General features: G+C 40.7%; 1 protein-coding gene across 1 annotated transcript in view; it reads left to right on the top strand.

The window, feature by feature from the left end:
- Positions 1-801: 801 nt before the first annotated feature.
- PIK3R1 (phosphoinositide-3-kinase regulatory subunit 1) overlaps positions 802-19,714 on the top strand; it is a 58,094-nt gene continuing 39,181 nt past the window's right edge. Inside the window, exons 1-2 of the mRNA XM_015848593.2 lie at positions 802-922; positions 5,273-6,028. Coding sequence (XP_015704079.1) covers positions 5,695-6,028 — 334 coding nt within the window. The 5' untranslated portion in view covers positions 802-922; positions 5,273-5,694. The remainder of the gene's footprint in view (positions 923-5,272; positions 6,029-19,714) is intronic.

Raw genomic sequence — 19,714 nt, 5'->3', positions numbered from 1 at the left:
AAGGGCCTGATACTTGCGTCCTGCCTCCACAATTAGAACCAATTTTATTCTCAACTCTCTAACACACAAAGTGTCCTCCTAAAACTCGCTCTAAGCACAGCTGAGAAAGACAACTCCACAGTGCAACAGAAGGTCTGACCCCATCTTGTATGGACACTCCACCACAGCTGCACCCAGATGTGTAGGCCCACCTTACTTTTCAAGGCCTACCCATCTCTCATCCTTATTTATCTACTGTTAATTAGGGCACACCTGGCACTTGTATTCACTATCCCATGGCACTGGTCTGGATGGCTCCTTATCTCTCTCCTGGCACTCACCTTCTATTCCTGTGTGCTTTGTACTTGTGCCTAGTGTGCTTTTTCCTCTTCCACAGCAATATCTACAAGAACTGACTCACAGTAACATATGTATCAGTATTTATTACCTAAAGATAAATAGGAGACCTGTCCAGACACAGTACACACACCTCAAAAGCATGATTCTGTTGCTGCAGCCTCGTGGTGTCATGTCACACCCTGGTGTTGTCAGATCCACCTCGGGTTGTGAGTTCCTTGGGGCAGGGAATATGTCACTCCACACTGCACAGAACCGAGCAGACTGACACTCTGAGATGGTACTTAATAGCGTCAACTCAACATCGTGGCTACCTCAGACAGCCTTCAGCGGGTCGGGCGGCGGCTGGCACCGCCCCTGCTCTGTCAGCGGGCGGGGCTCGGAGACAGGGAAGAGGGCGGCCGCCGACAGGGTTGGAGCCCGCGCCGGGGGCGGGGCGGAGGCAGCGCCGGCAGTGGGCACCGTACCGCCTAGCGCTGGGTCGGCGAGCGCAGCCGGGGGAAGCGGAGCTCGGTTGCTTGGTGGAGAGCGGAGAGACTCGGCGGCGTGGCACGGCGCGGCGGGAGGTGGCAGTGCCGCCGCTGAGGTAAAGCGGGTGCTGCTGCGGCCGCCTCGCTTGGAACTGCCCTGCGGGAGCGCGGCGGAGGGCAGGGCGGTGCGGAGCCGTGTGCGGGCCGGGCGCCGGCGGGGAACGAGCCGAGCGGGTGTCTGCCCCGCAACTTTTTCCCCCGTCCGAAGCGCCGTGCTGCCGCCGAGCCCCTCGGCGCCGCGGGCCCAGGGCAGGGCGAGCGAACGGCGCCGAGCCGAGCTCCGGCGGCGGTGCTTCTCCCCCCGCGGCCCCGCGCTTCCTGGTTGGGCTCCGCCGGCGGTGTCGGGGCGCGGGGTGAGGCCGGGCCCTCCCGCGGCTCCGGGTGCCGGCAGGAAGCGACCGGGCGGTCAAGCCGGCGGCGCCGAGCTCAGCGCCAGCCCCGTGTTCGGCGCCCGTCTCAGCGCCGGGGGTAGGCGGCCCCTGCGGACGGCCGTCCTGCGGCGGGCTGCCCCGCGGCTGCACGAACCGCGGCGGCGTTGTCCTTCTGCACGGCGTTGCTGCTGCTGTGAGTGGGTTTCATGAAGCCGTCTTAACGCTGCCCGCTTTCTCGCACAGCTTTGCAGCCCCTTTAGCGGCACTGAGACGCTTGAGAGTAGGACATGCTGTGTAGGAACCTCTGTTAAGTTAATGCGTTACTTGTCTGCACGCTGTAGGGTCTCCACGGGCTTTAGGGCTGTATTTGGAAGGCTGGAAATTGCTTACGGAGTTCTGTGTGTGTTTTTCCTATTACTTCACTGACCGTCTCGGACATCGTTTTCTTGCAGAGAATGCTGCTCGCTGTGGCATTGCCGTGGTTACCTCCTTTTGGAGAGTGGCAGCCTCGCGCTTAGAGGTAACCGCGGTGTTACAGGTGTGTAGACACCTAGTGGGGAGAGCTGGAGGGCTCCGAGCGCAGTGGCTGCTCCACTGCCTCCGCTAGCACTCTAGTTGGGTAGCCTTAATTTGAACCGTGTAGTTGTGGAAGGAAAGTTACTGCTTCCCTGGAAGTATTTGGAGTAAGTATTAGAGGACCAATAGGCAAGAGGGAGAGAGGTGATAGTACAGCGAGGTGTGGATTATTAGATGTCGTTATTGAAGAGTGGAGTCCTTTCTGCCTTATTAGAGGTGCAAGGTTGGTGGTACACGCACCCCTCTGGCTGGGCAGCAGTGGTGTGGATCCATGGAGCAAAAGCTGTTTTTCTTCTCCATCCACAAAAGAATGGTAGTGTGGGGAAATGCTCGGGTACCAGCCAGGTGGGGGCCAGACATCATCTTAACAGGGGGAGAACCTTTTGCATCTCATTGCTTTTCTACTTCAGTTTACACAAACCTCTCACAACTTTCTGGTGAATGTTGAAGTCTCTAGCTGTCAGTGTGCATGACATAAATCATTTCATTGAGACCAGAATTCTGCCTGAAGTTGGGAATCTTTCACTGAGATCAAGCTCTTAGTAAATAAAAACCAAATGAACGCTTGATTCTTTTACAATGCTTCCTCCTCCTTTTCCATTCCATCCGCCAACTGGAAATCCAGTAATACATCATCTCAACTATAACAATGTTTTTTGCCTAAAGTGTTTGGTTTGGGTTTTTTTTGCTCTACTTAGGATGGTCTCCAAGCTATTTATTTTAAGAGTAATTAGCTTAAATCAGTTTGAGTCAAAATGTCTGAGGGCAAAGACCGTGTAAGTCCACTTGGAGTAAAGGGAGTCTGTTTATACAGAGTCTTAACAGAGCAGAAAAGAACACAAAGAACTTTCCAAGAGGGATTTTTGGAGACACTACAGCGTTACTGGGCTGGTGTGGAGAAATGCTCCTAATCCATCCATGTACCATAGGGCTGTCTGCAAGGTTCTCGGAGTCACCAAGCTTGACAGGTGCTGATAATACAAAAGTGTGCATGAATGTTGGATCAGTCAGAGGATGGGACATGGGCACCCTGTACCTCGGATGGTGCTGAGCAGTGTGTATGGACCAGAGCTGCAGCTCTGAGTCCTTGGTTAGTTGGATTTAGGGAAGCTTTGCTGCCATCATTGTATGGAGTTGTTTTGCCGTGCAAGTACATCACACCTTTTGTTCTCACAGTATTTGAGTTTTTAAAAATGCTTTAAAAATATAAGCTCTTTCTTCTGTTACTACAGCATTTCAAATTCTGCATCATCAGACCAAATGCAAGACATACGAGTATCCATTTTAAATATCTGTCCATAAAGTTGCCATGATACATTTGCTAATAAAAGATCAGAGGAGTAGGTCAAGTCAGTTAAATTATGCAGTGTTTAGAAATTATGCAGTATTTGGTTAGCAGCCAAAACGCCTGTAGGCAGTAGGAGTAAAATGAGTACTTGTAGCAGGGCACTTGTTGAGCCTTTCTTAAAAGGAAAATATTTCAGAATTTTTAGCATAGTAGAAGAAGTAACTTTCTAGCAGGTCTTGCTGTGCGTTGTTGGTTTTGATTGGAAACATTTAGGTTAGCTCCAGCATTTAAATCTGAGGGGTAAAGGTGTGTTTTGTTTCTTTGCTTTATGGAAGGAATTCGTGCTTTTGAACAGATTTCTGTGTAAGTTAATTGATCCTTGTGCTGTCGATTTTTGTTCTTCCCCTTTCCACTCCCCCTTTTTTTTCTTCTTAATTCATGCCTATTCACTTTCTCCTGGTAGAAAAGCTAAAATTAAACATCACTGAAACTCTCCTCATGTTAATTTCAGAGTCTGTGATGTTTGGTGGTGTGTGCTAAGGCACATACTTTGGGTTTTCAGAAGTGGCTACAGAAATTTCTCATTAAAATTTTGGTGGGGACTGGAGGCCTGATTCATGTGACTAGATTTGCAGAATTTTAAAACAAGTTCTTGTGTGTAGGCTTTTAAAATGAGAAGTCTAATTGAGGCTCAGTTAATTCCTCCCTACAGCAAAACTGGTTGCAGTGGATGATAAGGAAGTTCTTCAAGAACTTGCAAGAGTTTCTTATGTGTTCTGTTACAAGAGATGTTGTGCAATAAGCTGCATGGAATTATATTTAGAGTCAATAGACTGAAGAGGAGCCACAGACAAGCTAGGGATCAGACCATACACTGAAAAAGGAAGCCCGTGTGCATTCATATAAACACTTCTTAGCTTTTTCAGACTGTTCTTAGGATCTGCTGACTGAGACTTTAGACAAAATGGTGTGGAAAAGAGAGGTCAGAGGTTCCCTTTTCCATTCCTGTCTGTTGTTGTCCACGTGCAATGTGGAGTGCTACACAAAAAACTCCAGCTTTCTGTAGCATTAAGTGTACAGAAAGCAGTTAATATTTTACCTACTGGTATTGCATAGCCCCCTCAGGTCTTGTATTCAGCTGTAGTTCAGGAGTTTCGATGCAGTTTTGGATAGGTGTGGCCCTTTCTGGTTCCCAGTGCAGCATTTCAATTTACAAGTGGGCTTGACTTTTTAAGAAGATGAAAATGAGTCAAAATAATGTTTAGAAAACTTTCACTGTATGTTTTTTCTGTATGCCTTTAAGTTACTGTTTCCTAAATTTTATATTTTTAGTCAGATTTTTCCTCTAGTCAGGCAAACTTAAGACAAACTGTAGTCTCTTGCCTGTAGTGTAATTTAAGCATACGCCCTGGTACCTTTCTCCTGTAGTGCTGCTTAGGTGGTCTGGGTGTGTCTGTTTCAGTTGCTGGTTATTTTTCCAATATTATACTATAAACACATTAAAGAACATCTGGATGATGGGGGAGTGGTAAAGCCCGTCTTTTGTAAGAAAACAGAAGCATTGTAATCCATCAAGTAAAATCACTTCAGGCGTGTTGTTGCTCCTGTATATTAGAGAAAGGTGCTTCCCTCCAAGAGCTTTTGGGGATACAGCTTTTGGGTTGTGAGATGATACTTGCTTTCCACATAAACAGTGGGAGGTTGAACAGCCCAGCACTGAGTGCTGAGTGTATCAGCGCTAATTACAGTGAGCTCCACCTCTATCCTCGAAGACCTTTTGGCAAGGAGTTGTGGCTATGTGTCTTCAGGGAGATAACTAGTAAAATATTGCCAGGTTAGATGCTACATTGACAGGAATGCCTTGTGGGCTTAGACCTCTCTCTGTCAGAGCCATAAGCCACAGGGAAGAAAGACAGTATGTACATCCAGCTTGCCTTACATGGCAGGGATGGAAATTTGGTTTAATACATTGGACATATCCTTCACAAAAGTGCAGATTCATTTATATATACATAGATATTATATATTTGTTTTTTTTTATGTATGTATGTTAGTTTGCTTTCTTTTGTGGGATACACTGTCACTTTAAAATCAGTGTCTTAATCAGCTTAAATCATAAGCGGAATCCCAAGTTTGCAATTGGCTGTAACGTTTTTCTCTTTTCTTTCCAGGAAGAGCATGCATGTAGTGTTCAGCAACAGAGTATTTAAGGCACATGAACGTCTATGGCAAGTTCATCAGATGGTGTGACTGGCTATGAGCATCAGCTGAAGTTGAGCATGGAGATTGGGAAGTTCCAGCAAGCTGAGAAAAGGAACTGTTTGGAAGAGTTCTGCTAGACATAGAAGAAGTGGAACACATTCTTCTGCAGCAGTCATTGACTCAGAATAAATACACGAATTAAAAATCATTTCACTGCTGATGATAGACCGTGGTGCTTTTTGATTCTCTGGTGGATTTTATTACTTAGGCATTGCCATTGACATTTATCCCATTTAGTACGTCTTGAGTCTATCTGTAAATTAGAAAATAACTGGACAGTTGCATTTTCATACTGTTTAATAACACTTTGAATGTTAAATCATTTGCCAAGATGAGTGCTGAAGGATATCAATACAGAGCTTTGTATGACTACAAAAAAGAGAGAGAAGAAGACATTGACTTGCACTTAGGAGATATATTAACTGTGAATAAAGGTACCTTACTGGCACTTGGATTCAGTGAAGGGGAAGAAGCAAAGCCTGATGAAATTGGTTGGTTGAATGGCTTTAATGAAACCACAGGAGAGAGGGGGGATTTTCCAGGAACTTATGTAGAATACATTGGAAGAAAAAAAATATCCCCCCCAACCCCGAAGCCTCGTCCTCCTCGACCCCTTCCTGTAGCACCAAGTCCTGCAAAAGCTGAAGCAGAGAGTGAGCAACAAGGTTAGTACTGACCTCAGAAGGTGTGTGTGGTTTTTGTATGTGTTTGTGTCATATTTTTTAGATATTCTTGTTTCATTATATGACTGTGTGTTTCTATGTCTAGCGCATACTGGTCAGTCTTTTTAGTGCCTCCATCAGTTCGGATGATTAAGAATTATGTGTGCTGAAGATATTTAGCTCATATAATTTGTGGTCTTGTGCTTTGTCTCAGTTGCTGGATGCTGCGGTGCCTTACTGTGAAGTAGATCTTATGAGTTGTAAAGGTATACTTGAAATTGACAACCACGAAGGCTAAAAGGGAGAACGAATGAGCAGGGTAGCGTTTATTTAAGGTTTTTGAAGACACTGAAGTGCTTTCTTCAGTTGTTCATCAAACTCACTGTTAAAATTTTTCTTGGTCAATCTCTGATGGTACGTACTGCATGTAGACATCACATTTGTATCTTATTATCTGTTGTTAGCAAGGGACTCGTGAACTTTGTCACAGAGTTTTCATTTGGCATTAAAGTAAGAGCAGGTGTTTAAAAATGAGCTACAGGGTGATAAGGATAATTTAGGAATTAATTTCTATTTCAGGGTAGGGCATGCAGTAGAAAAAATATCACTTATATAAACAAGGGAAATAACTTACTTTGTTTAAACTTAACTTGCTTTCTGACCTACATTTGCAACAGTATGTTGGGCAGAGCTCTGGCAGGATTTGATTGGAATTCTTTTGTTAGTAGAAGAAAGTCTTAAGAGATGCAAAAGTGGTAGATTTAGAAACAAAATGAAGAAGGCTTCATGAAACTGTTTCTGTCTACTTATGTTCAGATATTAGAATTTTGCATAGAATCAAGCCACATCTATCTGAGGATGAGTTGAAGATTGGTCTCTTACTTTCCAGAACTCTAGAATGTTTTGTATTGCTTCTGCCCCTAATACTTTTAATTCTCAGTGTTTCTAGCCTCTGAAGATAGGAGTTGTATGTGATTCTGACTCTCAGAGTCCTGAATGGTATCGTTGCTCTCTGCCTTCTTCAAAAACAGTTGCAACATTTTGCAAAGCTCTGTTGTCAGTTGATCAGCTTCTATCCCACTTCACATACTGTGGTGTTGTATTCAGCTGTGCTGGTAATCAGTGAAGATAAAAGTAGAAAATTAAGAAATTGCATGCGGCAACCAAGTGGAAGCCTGGTTCTAGGCATTTCTAGGTTGGTGAGGTCTTAATAATGAGCAAGCTTGAACTGTTCTCCATAGCAATAGCCTTAAGTACTGAAGAAGTGCTAGTTAGTGTATAGTATCCACATATACATCATCCTTAGAGCTAAGGGAGGGGTCACATGGGTGTGTGGCTATATCTTAGGTCGCACCACCCTGAGCACTCAGCCTCTGGTCAGACAAGACTCATGGTTTCTTATTCTGTTATTTCTGAATGTGAGGTCTTTGCACTGGAATGAAATTATTTTCTTCTTTGATAATTTTTTTTTTAAAAATTATTATTATTATTTAGCTGCTAGTTTTAGATATTTACTTTCTTAAGCCACTGGGATAGATGCTGAGATAGTCATCTTCATCAGATACAACTGCAGAATAACCATTGCTCTGTGTGTTAACACCAAGGTGTCTACAGGTTATTCTGAGAGAGTGTGGATGGAAAATCTGGTAGTTCACACGAGTGCTCTGTGGTGAAGTAACCATCACCCACGGCTTTGATGCACTTAATGCTCTAAACTTCATTGGTGCTTTAAAACTGGTTTGGTCTCTGTGCTCAGGCTTGCTTGATGCTCATGAGCCACAGCGCTGTGTTGAGAAGTCCTGGCGTTAATCTTGCAGTTTCTGAGCTGCTGAGGGTTGCATTTGTAACAGGTGGATGTGGAGGCTCTGGCTGCTGAAGTCTGAAATCCTGGTACAGGTTTTGGGGGGGGTAGGGGGCTGTGCTGAAATGCTCTTCTGATTCCTTGAGTTTAGATCACATCCCTAGTCTTAGGGATTAGGTCTCTCCTAACATGAAGTTTACTCCTCCAGAACAGAGTACTATTTTCATGCAATATGTTCATTTTTAATAGTTTGGGTCTACAGAGTTTTGAAACAAGAAATTGTTCTAATTTACCTGGAATTTTTATCTTAGATAAAGTCAGTCTAGAGACATCATTGTTATACACTGACACTTTAAGGATGAGCTTACAGTCCAGACACACATTTTTCTGATTTAAAAAAAAAAAAGAAAAAGTTCCCATAATAATTTTTAATTGACGATTCTAAGCTCCTATGTAAATGGCCAGGCATGCTCAGCATGAGGAATTAGACCCCTCTCAGCAAGGAGAAACATTGAAATATGAGCTCCAAATGGCTGAAGTGATGGGGTACATTATTTTTAAAATCATGTGTAGATCAAAGAAATCGGGAAAACTTAATTTTTCCTGTGTTTTTTCACAGTTCTTTTCACAGGAAAGAACCAAGGCAAGAAGTGCTCCAAATGCTAGAAACAAATGTGGGAAGTACAAGGAAATAATACAATGAAAAAAATAAATGAAAGCAGAATCTTTAAGTGAGCAGAATAGTAATTTAAAATAAAAGTGAAAACAAACAAACAAACAAAAACTATGGTACCAGAAATGCGGAGGAAATACAGTTCAGTTAAAGATGAGAATAATACAGCAAGGTACGTCTTGACTTTCAAAGAGCTTTGCTGTTTCTGCATTTGAAACTTGGTGCAGGGATTAGCACAGTTAATATTGTCTGGCAGCCAATGTCATGGGCAGTGAGCCAGGAGATTCTTCCCAGGATGATGCTTGTCTCTACACCCCAAAAGTGTATTTCAAGTGAATTAATGAGTAGTATGAAACTTGCTTGACCAAATACAGTCAAGTTTACATTTTCAGCACATAATGATTTGAAACTGCTGTGTATCAAAATGACAAATTAATGGGAAACTGGAAACAGACTCTTTAAATGTATCTCAGTTATTTGTAATCCATATACTTTTTTCCTTTGTAAAAAAAAACAGTATTGTGTGTACCTATGTGTGCATGTTTTGAATAAGAACATTAGGATGTGAATTGGGGATTTTAAAGAATTTGTATACAATTCTGTGAGCTTTTTTTAATTTTACCCTGTGCATAGATTTTTTTTTTTTTTAAAAAGAAATTACTCTCTAATCGCTTCAGTAATCTCCAGGACTTTGATTATTCTGAATGTTTCTTCCCAGCCTTGTTAATTGTGGTCAATTTCTCATCAGTATTCAGATTCTTTACTGTTAGATCAAACTTACAGTATTTATTACCATGCAGCCATGTGCTGCAGGTACTGGGATATGAATAGGCACCTAAACACCAGTGGGGCTGGTAATGCTGGCAGAGCTGTCCATCAGGTTAGTGTCCTGTGTAGTCACAGTCCTACTTACAAATTGGAGTGTCTTTTAAACACTGAAAGCTAATTTGAAAACAAATGAAACTGCTAGTGGTGTCAAGTTATGTTAAAGCATTTGTTTCCTTATTAAAGCACTTACGTCAAATCTTTGTCCACACTTTTATTTTATCAGTGGTCCAGTTAAATTGATAGAACCACTGATTGAGACCAGAACAGAGGACAGTTGAATGATATTCAAGAGCTGTTGCATTTTGTTCATTTTCCCTTACTTTCCTAAGTGAAGAAGTAGAGATCATCTGAGTTTGTTTTGGTTTTGCTTGCTGCTTTGTGTCTTAATTGCATCTGAAAATACATGGACAAGCAGGGGTTTCAGTTTCAGACATGGCACAGGGCAGAGCTAACTAGAAGCTGATTTAAACCATAGGATTGGTGTGAGGCCATTGGCACCTGGCCTGCTGTTTCTTCCCAGACTGCTGCCTGCACAGATTGACACCCAGCACAGGGTTATCTCTGCATCTCTTCCAAGACCCTCGAGTTTACATAAAGCAGAACTCAGACTTGATGTGAAAACCTCTCTGTCTCTTCTTTCTTTGTTTGTTTTCCTTTTTCTTTTTCCCACACTGTAGCTACGTAGTGCTGATTCTTGTTTTCTCTGAGTTCACCTGAGTCTTCTGAACTTTGTTTAAGCTGATCTGGTACAACTGTGTACTTTGGTTTATACAGTGGTGTTTCTCTACCGGGTTTGAGTGAGCAGGTTTTAACCAGACTTCAGTGTATAAAGCTTTGATTGACAGAAATATTTTCCTTCATTGGAAATGCTAAAATCCCACTTGTAAGCGAAGGTCGTTTTTGCAGGAGGCAGACCAGAAATTTATGGGTAATTTGTGTGTTCTGATGTTTTGGAGCTTCCTGCTACTTCCTGTGTAACTTAAGATGATTGTGTATGGTTTAGAGCCTAAAAATAATCAGAAGTTCTTCCTTCTTATGATGAAAAAATTAATTTCTAAAGAAAGAAATCAAGAAAACCACCAAGAAACTGCAGCTTTCTTTACTTTTCTCCTCGAACAGATACGGATCAGCGACTTAGACAAAGATAATGACAGAACATTTGGAAACTCTTTTCTATCAAAGACCAGGTTGTGCAATGTCTGACATGGATCCAGACTGACAGAGAGCAGAAAACCGTTTGTGCATGCTTGAAGTGAATGCACTGTAGAATTTGTTTCTGCATTTAATTTTCCTATAAAACCAGTAGAGGGATGGAGTTTATGAGAAGTATTTAGATTTGTAAAGTAGGGGATATAATAGTGAAGTGGGATATAAATGAAGCAAGCTGGGAGGTTTAGCTGGGAATGGAATAGTCATCATCTCCCCCAGTTCAGGCAAATGGAAAAAGGAAATTATGGGGTGAAGTGATGAGTCACTATCTCGTTTGTTATATGTACTTGCCACTCAATGCAGTGTCTAGGACTTGTTCTGAAAGCCCCATTTGAGAGCGAGTCTTCATTTGGCTGGTGTCATCAGAATGCCCTGCAGTCACTAACTCCCAAGGCTGGTTGATTTTTGCTTGCAGTGAGAAAAAAGGGGCAGGTTAGTGCCAGAAAACCTCACTAGCTACTTCATGGTAATGTTTTTCAGAGTATGAGGCAAATTCATAACTGCCAAATTACCACATTTCTGAAAACAAAGCTCTCACCTCCTGCTTTTACCACTAATGAAAACAAAGATTTTGCAAGCTGTATTGAAGTGAGAAAGAGCTCATTTATTTATTTATTTATTTTTGCAATGGTAAGTGGCAATTAAAATATTTCTTTGTGAATGCTATGCAGAGCATAGGGCGATGCATACAAATGCGAGTTTGTGCAAGTTCATGGATAATGCTTGTCCCCATCTGCTGGTGGAGGAGGGAGGAAGCATGAGGAAGGAAGGAGCTTTACAGCCTTTGTCTTCCATATTGTAATTGTGATGGGATACCATGTGAGAGAGAGCTTTTAGGAAAAATGTTTTATTTTACTTGGCCGGTTGTAATTTCTGAGGAAAAATGTACCATTTGGGGTGCAGAGAAGCTCCGGCTGATCCTTGATGATGACCAGATCTGGAAGGGCTTTGTGTGGTTGATGTCCTTTTTTTCTTCAGTTATATCAGTTATTCTCAAAGGAAAAAAATAAGAACAACCCACCTTTCTCTGCACGCTTTAAGAAACTGGAAGCAATACACTGTGTGATTTTGTTGCTATAAGAAATGCTTGTCTGTTTTGTATTACATTCATTTTGATGCACTTTTCTATAGTTACATCAGGAGTGTTGTGTTGAGAGATTTCGTTGGAGCTGCTTTAGCTTTCTGTAATACAGAAGAAGTATTTTAATATAACTTACTGACATGAATGATCCTGGGGCAAGATTCAAAACAAGGCAAAGGTAAAATAGCCTGCTCCTCTCAATTGGATTTATCTTGATCATTCTTGCTGTGATCCAGGAACATCTGAAAAAAAGTAACTGGCTAGCTAGTGGTTCTTACTTAGATTTGCATATGATAACATCAGTTTGTGAGTTTCAGTAACACATGGTGCTTTGTGTTTGCCAAGGATGGATCACTCTGCACCCTGAGCAAACAGCCATGCCCACTTAAATAGTTGTGTGATGCCATATAAACATACAGATTTTCTTGTGTGAAAGAACACAGGTGTTGTAACTACAGCTGGCTGTGTGCTCTTTCACATCTGTGTCTCACTGCAAGGCTGCTTTCCATGATGAACATCCATGAAATCAATCTGAAGGCTCCAATACAAAGAACTGCTTTATTTTAATAGCTAAGAATGATGAGGGGAATTACAGGACTTTAAAAAAGAATTCAACTGGAAAAGGATGTTAAGTCCTGAGAACAATTTGGTGAGACTCTTGATACTTATGAGAATTTAAAGAAAGAATATTTGGCTGTGTAAAAAAATGACTGTGGTTAAAGCTTAACTTCTTCTCAAGCTTTCAGCAAAATACATGCCTAAAACCAATCCTATTCTGTCTTTCCGTCCACAAAAGTACTGTTTTTTTTCTTTTATGTTATTTATGCATTTATTATTTACACTTCGTTGTAGGAATTGTCACATTCTTGAGCATCACCTGGAGTGCTGGCAGGTTTTTGTGCTAGTGTAACTGCTTTTTTTCATTTGTGTTTTAATACTGTATGAAATGGTCTAGAAGATAGCACTCAAACAATATTCTTTGTATTCTATTTTACAAACAGCTTGCAAGGTTTACCTGTAAGACAACGTCTGATAATAGTAAGTAGGTTCACACCTATTTAGGTAATAAAGATCTACAAATCAAAAGTCCTCAGGACAGAGTTTTCAAAACACACTACTGCTCTGAGCCAGGGAAAGATGTGACTGCATATAGTTTGTACTCTTAAATATTCTCTAGGACTATCTTGTGTGTCAAAACTACTGTGTAAACTGTAGCATGAATGATGAAAAAGGTCTTTAATAGTTCAGCTAGCTGTCAGGCAGCATGCTTTTATAATTTTCTGCATTCATTCATATGTTCTTGGTGTTATTTGAAGCTGGCGGACCCAGAGGGCATCTGCTAGTTCTATGCTCTGTGATCCAGCTCAGGATCCTTTCTACTCCACCCATTGTCCAGTAATTCTTAAGCAGCTAAGTATGTTTCAGTAAATAAGCAAGGCCTAACCTAGGCTGATATTTCTACAATTTTTATTGTATATAGGGTGTGACATTACAATGGAAGATTAGATGTAAAATTAACTCTTGCTACCTTAGATTTCTTTCTTTAAAAAAAAAAAAAAAAAAATGTTGCTCAGTTTCACCAGTTTCACCAATTTCAACTTAGCACGTGCTGTTTGGTAGTTCAGGAATTTATTCATTGCTCTCTTGGAGTTGCCTGATGGTGCACTGGAAAGGAAAGAGAGCAGTGCAAGGTGAGATCTGTAGTGCAAGGAGTGAATACACCTTCCAGGAGTCTTGACTACTTGTAAGTCTTGTTAGCACCTATAAAAACAATTTATTTTATGGGGTAGGAGAGAAAAGTTTAGCATCTTCACTGATTTCATCCTAGTTCTCTTCATCCTACTAAGATGAGCATGGAGGATTAGTCTTGTTGAAGGGCTTATAAATGGTATTGAACAATGTAGATCTGTGTTTCAGAGTGTATTGTGCTTGTTTCTCAAGCAGACTATGTCAGAGGTGGGACTTTTAGTTTGTGTGGTTGCCTTTTAATTTCCAAGCCTTCTTCCTAAGCTGCTTCAAGGTAGACCAGAGCACTTAAGTTATAAAATTAATGAAAGAAACCACTAACTATGCACAGTGGTAGATAAGGTTTCACAGCTGTGAGGTTTCATTATCTCTCTATGTAGAACCATTCCAGAAATATGCAGTGAAAGGCAAAGATTTGCAGTAATTTTCCTACTTTCACATGGTTTTTACCACTTTGAGGACACATTCCAGTTCTCTTTTGCTTATTTTTTAAATTTTTTAATAAGCTGTGCTTGGATGGAGAAGTGAAAATGTCTGTTGTGTTTATGAACAGAGCAGTGAATTGTTTCCTGGCTGCTACACAGCTGTTTGGCACAGGTGAGGGCTGACAGAGGTGACTGCAAAGCCTGCTGTGGTTTCCTGCTTCCCTCCACATTGGCTGCTAAGCAGTTGAGGGGTGTCTAACCTGCCTTACTCTTAGAGCTGTAAGACACCAGGGTGGGATGCAGCAAGGTGTATTCTGTGCACTGTTGTGCTGCATCTGCCAAGCACAGGTCCCAGAGCTGCCTGCGTTTGGTGATGCATGGATCTTCTGTGATGACTTGGTGCCATCTGGGAGCTCCTCTGCAGCACAAATTCTTGGCTGACCAGGCTTAATTGCTTTGTACCTCTTAGTTGTAGTCCAGTCTTTTGTTCTGTGCCTTGTATTTATTTCATTGTTTGCAGTATATTCTTCCTCTGGAGTGAAATGTCAGAAAATGTTATCCCTTGACATGCTGAAATGACTTATTTAGAGTGTGTTGGAGTTGAATCTATACAGATGTTTGAGTATAATAAAGAGTGTATTTTTGCCAGTCCAAATCTATTTAGTTGTTCTGAAGCCAGAATAATGTAGTTGCTCAATAGCCTACATAAGCAATTTTCTTACATAGGGAAAATTCCACTGTAAGGTAGTTCTGAGACCAGAAGGGTTTTTATAGCAGATCTCAGAGTCTGGCTTCTTCAATAGAGAAAGTGTTAAGGAACTTGTACTCAAAACAGTAAGTGGCAAAATCTTCATATCAAATATCTGGATATAAAGGACTTCTGTTTACTTAGTTAGGGGTCCTCAAGAGCACAGCAGGATGAATGTTTGAATTCTCCTTGCTCTGCTGAATTTGTAATTTATTGCTGTTGGTTGAAAGATCAGTGTGCATTCCCCACTGCTTTCAACTGCTTTTTCTAACTTCCTCTTAAGTTCAGATTTAGCGTGGACAACTTCAAGACCCTTTTGTTAGCTGTGTAAGCTGCAACCTTATCTCTAAAACAAGAGATTTTTACAATCCAGTATTAACAAAACACTTTTTTTTTTTTGTTGTTACAGTAAATCACCTAGAGTGACTAGCATGAAGTCCTTCTGGCTTTTGGGAGAATTCTGTCTGTCTGCTAGAGGAACATTTGGCACTCATCTGTTGCATGTAATGCTAATAATTGCTTCAGACTGGACTGGTCTCTGTGCTAGTGAAACGTCTTTTATATCCCTGATGTTCAAACTTGCACTGACAAGGATAGTGGTCTGGGGGTTCTGTCCCCAGTGATTTAAGATTCAGGACTATTGAAGTTCAGCAGTTTAGCAAAAAAAAGGGGAAGACAGTTACCAACTGTTGTGCTTTTTTTTTCTTCTCCAGATGTTTCCTCTAAGACAAATATCTAGGGTTTTATTATGACACAGAAAAAACGCACCAGTAAGATGAGAATGGCTTGGGTTGTTTTGTTTTTTTTTTTCCTGTTCATTGTTTGATCTAACAGCTAGTCAATCAAATACTGTGGTAGATCGTCTGTTAGTTCAGATGGGATATGCCTGCGCTTGTTAATGTGAGCTGCTCTCTTCTAAGCAGAGTTTTAAAGAGTTTTATTCAAAATCCTTTTGGATGCAAAGTAAAAATAAGATTATTTTAAAGTAATCTTGTAAAGTAGTCTTATTGTAAATGCTATACATGGGGTTTTTGTTTACTTAAAAGGCTTGTTCATGCAAGAAGCAGCAGGCTTTTCTTCTGCTTTCCCTAAAATTGATGGCAAAACACATTCTGAATTGAGAAGGAACAGGATCAGACCTATAGTCAGGATTTAGCAGCAGTGGGACAAATCCCACAGCTGTTACTCTCATTTCTCTCAGGCAAAATTCCCATTGCCCTCAGGGTCTGGAGCACAAATGTTATAATTACCCTAGCTCTGCTCTGAAAAGAATCCCTCTTTACAGTCTTTTCAGTATACCAAATTGCATTTAATATAAATGTGCATAAAATGCCACACATTAAAGACTGATGCAAAGAAGGACAGTCTCTGTTTCTTTTATGGATTTTGAAGATGTTGAAGTGAAACACTGGTAAGCTCATCTTGTCTGAGTGCAATCGCAGGGCATGGAATTTCACTCCATAATTCCTGGATTAAGCTCATAACATCTAGATGATTTTAAGCATGTTTCTAATTTGCGCAGACTTCTCTCTTTACTATGTACTTAGTGGAGACAACTTAAATTTTACCCACTTATGTATGTTATAAAATAAGACTTGCAAATCTCGTAGAAGAAACGTCTTAATTGGGGGTGGAGGGACAGACATTTTGTAGTATTTGGTTATGACAGTGTTGCAATTATTTTCACCAGGTTATTTCTTGACATTATATTCAATCATCGTCCCTAGTGCAAATGAAAGATCAGTTCCATGCTGCTTTGGCAAAGCTGTTTATTGTTTCGTTGTTTGTTTTTTTTTTCAGAACTGCCAGTTTGGGTATCTAGTGTGATGATAAATAGCATCTTATGAGTGAGAAAATGATATGGTGACAATTTTAATCTGATACTCTGTTATTGTAACAAATTACTACATTTAAGATAAATACAGAGTTTAATAGCCTTGATGTATGGTCATGTATCTACACTTCAGTAGCTGATCATTAAGATTACAAAGCTATGCATTTAGAATTTATGTTTGTAGACAGTATTTCACCTCCTCACAGGGTACAAAGTTAGATTCAGTTGACCTGTTTTCCATCGCATGCTTGTTTGCTCATTTTAGAGTTCTGTGTTGTTTAGTTTGAGGGCTTAGACCACCTCACTGCATTCAGACTCACCTCTGGAAGTAGAGTTCCTCATTGCCTCTTGTGCTTGCTCTAGTGGCACTGCTGATGGCATCTTCAAAGGGCCTCACAATTATTGTCATGGTCAAGACACTGACTGAGCATTGTAATTCCTTTGAGGAATGAGTTAGCCCAAAAACACAATGGCAAAGCAATTAAAATCTTAAGATAGTTTAAGCTTGGTCTCTTTGTAATAGGGAGATTATATGGAAAGCGATCGCAGAAAGCTGAATCTGAAGACAGAACTCAAGATTTTAGTTACCTATGTGAACATTTTACTGAAAACAAGAACCAGAACTGCTTTAGGTTTGATGGCACAAGGCTTTATTTGTCACAAGCAGTGAGTACCATCTGCTCTCTCTACTGCTGGCTTCAGCTGCTGGGTAGTGGGAGTCCAAGAGGATTCCGTGCAGAGCAGGCACATTTTACTGTCATACCTCTGCCTGCATCATCCAGCTTCACCAGCTGGAATCCAGCTATAAGCATCAAAAGCAAAATAATTATTAGAATGTGAGTGCATACATTGAACAGATGTGGTAATGTTTAATCTTTTTTTTTTTTTTCCCCGATACTGAGAATTTATAGTTTCAGACTATCCTTTGATGTCAGTGTAAAGCATGTCTTGTAATAGAAAAGTGTGTATTAGAGAGATGCATGCTTTAAGTAGCTTTTTCCTTAAAATTTTATAATGCACCTCTAACAGTTTCTTTCATTGTGTTGTAGTTGTGATTTGCAGAGGAATACAGGGAGTTCTCTAAATTATGGGAAATTATGTAGGGAATTACAGTACTTGAAACTTGATAGTAATTTTCTAATACCAATTAGTAACTTGCTTACTTGAAAGACACTAAAGACACTTTTGTTACTATCTGTATTCTGCCATGCTGAATCTGAAACTGTATCTTTATTTCACTCAGAGGTGTGGCAGTGCAATTTCATCCCAGTGTGGCAGATGGGAGGTTTTTTGTGTTTGTTTTTTTTCTGGGTTACTCTACTGCAAGATTTCTGTCTAGGAAAAAAATATTTTAAGAGTTTGAATTTAAGAAGGCATCAATATGGATGATAGATAGTGGGGGAGGTAGGAAAAAGACTCTCGACACCTGGAATGGTTATTTATTAACTTACCAGACACACAAGGAACATGGGAAGACTGTTCTGCTGTGGAGGAATATGTGCTGTCTTGTACCAGGCCTTTATGCCACATTGAAAAAATCAAAATATGCTTATTCCATCTGAAGTTGTCTGTTCACCTCTTGTATTCTTTTTCTTTTTTTCTTTTTTCTTAAGTCTCTCATGTGTCTTCTATACAGTAATATGTAAACTGTGGGACCATTACTGTCTTAAGTACAAGCAAGTCACAGGACTCTGAAGAACCATGGCATTTGATCTTTGAAAACCCAGAATATATGAATGCATGCTGCTATGAAAATCTTGAATTGCAAAAATCATTTGTAGTGGGCTATAGAAGCATTTGACAGATTACGTGCAAGTATATACATGTGTGTTTCATTATTTGATTGCCTTAGGAGACTGGTGTTTAAGTTGGCAGATCTTCTTATTAAAAGCAAAGCTCGTCAGTTGGCAGGATTACAGAATGCCAGAAGGAAAGAGAGAACAAATGCTGAGAGTAAGAGAATACGTAATGAACATAAAGCATTGAGGAGCTTTAAATACGGAAAAAAGTGGGCTTCGGTATGGTTCTGATTTGTTCTGTTGGGCTCAAATTGATAGTATGAAGTAAGAGCATGAAGTTATTTCAAGACAAACTCATTATTTTGGAAAATCTAGAGTTGTCTGTCATTGTAAGTACGGTTTGGTCACCTGTTTAAAGCCTGTCAGAAATCTTTCATCCTTGCTTCGTTTCCTGTCTTAAATGAAAGAAGGGCAGCTTCCTCTGAAACTTTGCAGAGTGCTGTCAGATGTCGGTGTAAGTGGACATCTTAAAGCTTGGAAACTGCTCTTAGTGTTGATTAGCTTGATTCACAATTGCAGTATTGACTCCCAGTGTATGTTAAGCTTCTGCATGTCATTTGATTATACGTAATTTGTAGCTGTTCTGCAAGGGAAAAAAAAAAAACCAAAAAAAACCAAAAAAACAATGATAAACAAACACCACCACAGTCTTCTTACATAGCAGGTTAGAATATTGCAGGGTTTTGGAGACCAAACAAGCTACAAGCTGAGTGTGTACATCTTTGGGGAGTTCTATACCTGTGGCTTACTACTTGCTCTTTCCAGTCACATCCCTTCACATCCACCTGCAGTACAGATCAGAATATTCACTTTGTGCTTTGCGTTTTTTGTTCCTGACTGGATGCTGTTAGAATAACCAGTAGCTTTGCTCTGTCTCCTAAGACTTCTCAGTTTGAGAGTGATGTTTGGAACGTGGGAAGCTGACTGGTGGAAAATTGACTTGACTGATGGAGCAAAACACAACAAAAAGAGAAGCAGAAGGGATGTCTCCCCTGAGAAAGTAAGGAAAAAAAGAAAATGTTTCCCTTTGAACAGGAACTAGGTTTAGATGATTGCTCAAATTGATCTATCTAGAAGAGGCAATTAGTGGTGCATGTGTGGCAGGTTTGCTGTGAAATATTACGGCCCTTTGTGAGGCTCCTATGTAGGGATTCTGAGTCTTGCAGAAATTACGTACATAGTGGGAATAATACTTAGGTGACTTAGACCAGTTGTCAGCTGCATCTGCTGTTCTTAAGTAGTTTTGCATTGTCTCAGTAAAATTCAGTGAATGTGGCTGAGCTAATTAGGACACAAGTCTTCACAGATGTATGCATTAGTTTGGAAGGGTAAAGCTAGAAGGAAGAATAAGTAGAAAGGTGCTGATTCTGATGTATCCGGCAAGTCATGTGAAGTACCCTCAAAAAGAGGGAGTCATAAGGCTGTTAGAAAAATCAGGTCAGTTTAAAATTTATACATTCCTCTTCCTTCTGTTCTCAACAGGGAGCTAGCTTCTGGAAGGATTCTCCATCTGGGAATCAAGTGAGCCTTCCTTACGCTTTTTGG

This window comes from Coturnix japonica, chromosome Z, assembly GCF_001577835.2.
Source record: "Coturnix japonica isolate 7356 chromosome Z, Coturnix japonica 2.1, whole genome shotgun sequence".
In the NCBI taxonomy this organism is placed as follows: Eukaryota; Metazoa; Chordata; class Aves; order Galliformes; family Phasianidae; genus Coturnix; species Coturnix japonica.
This window is presented reverse-complemented; position numbering and strand designations above follow the sequence as displayed.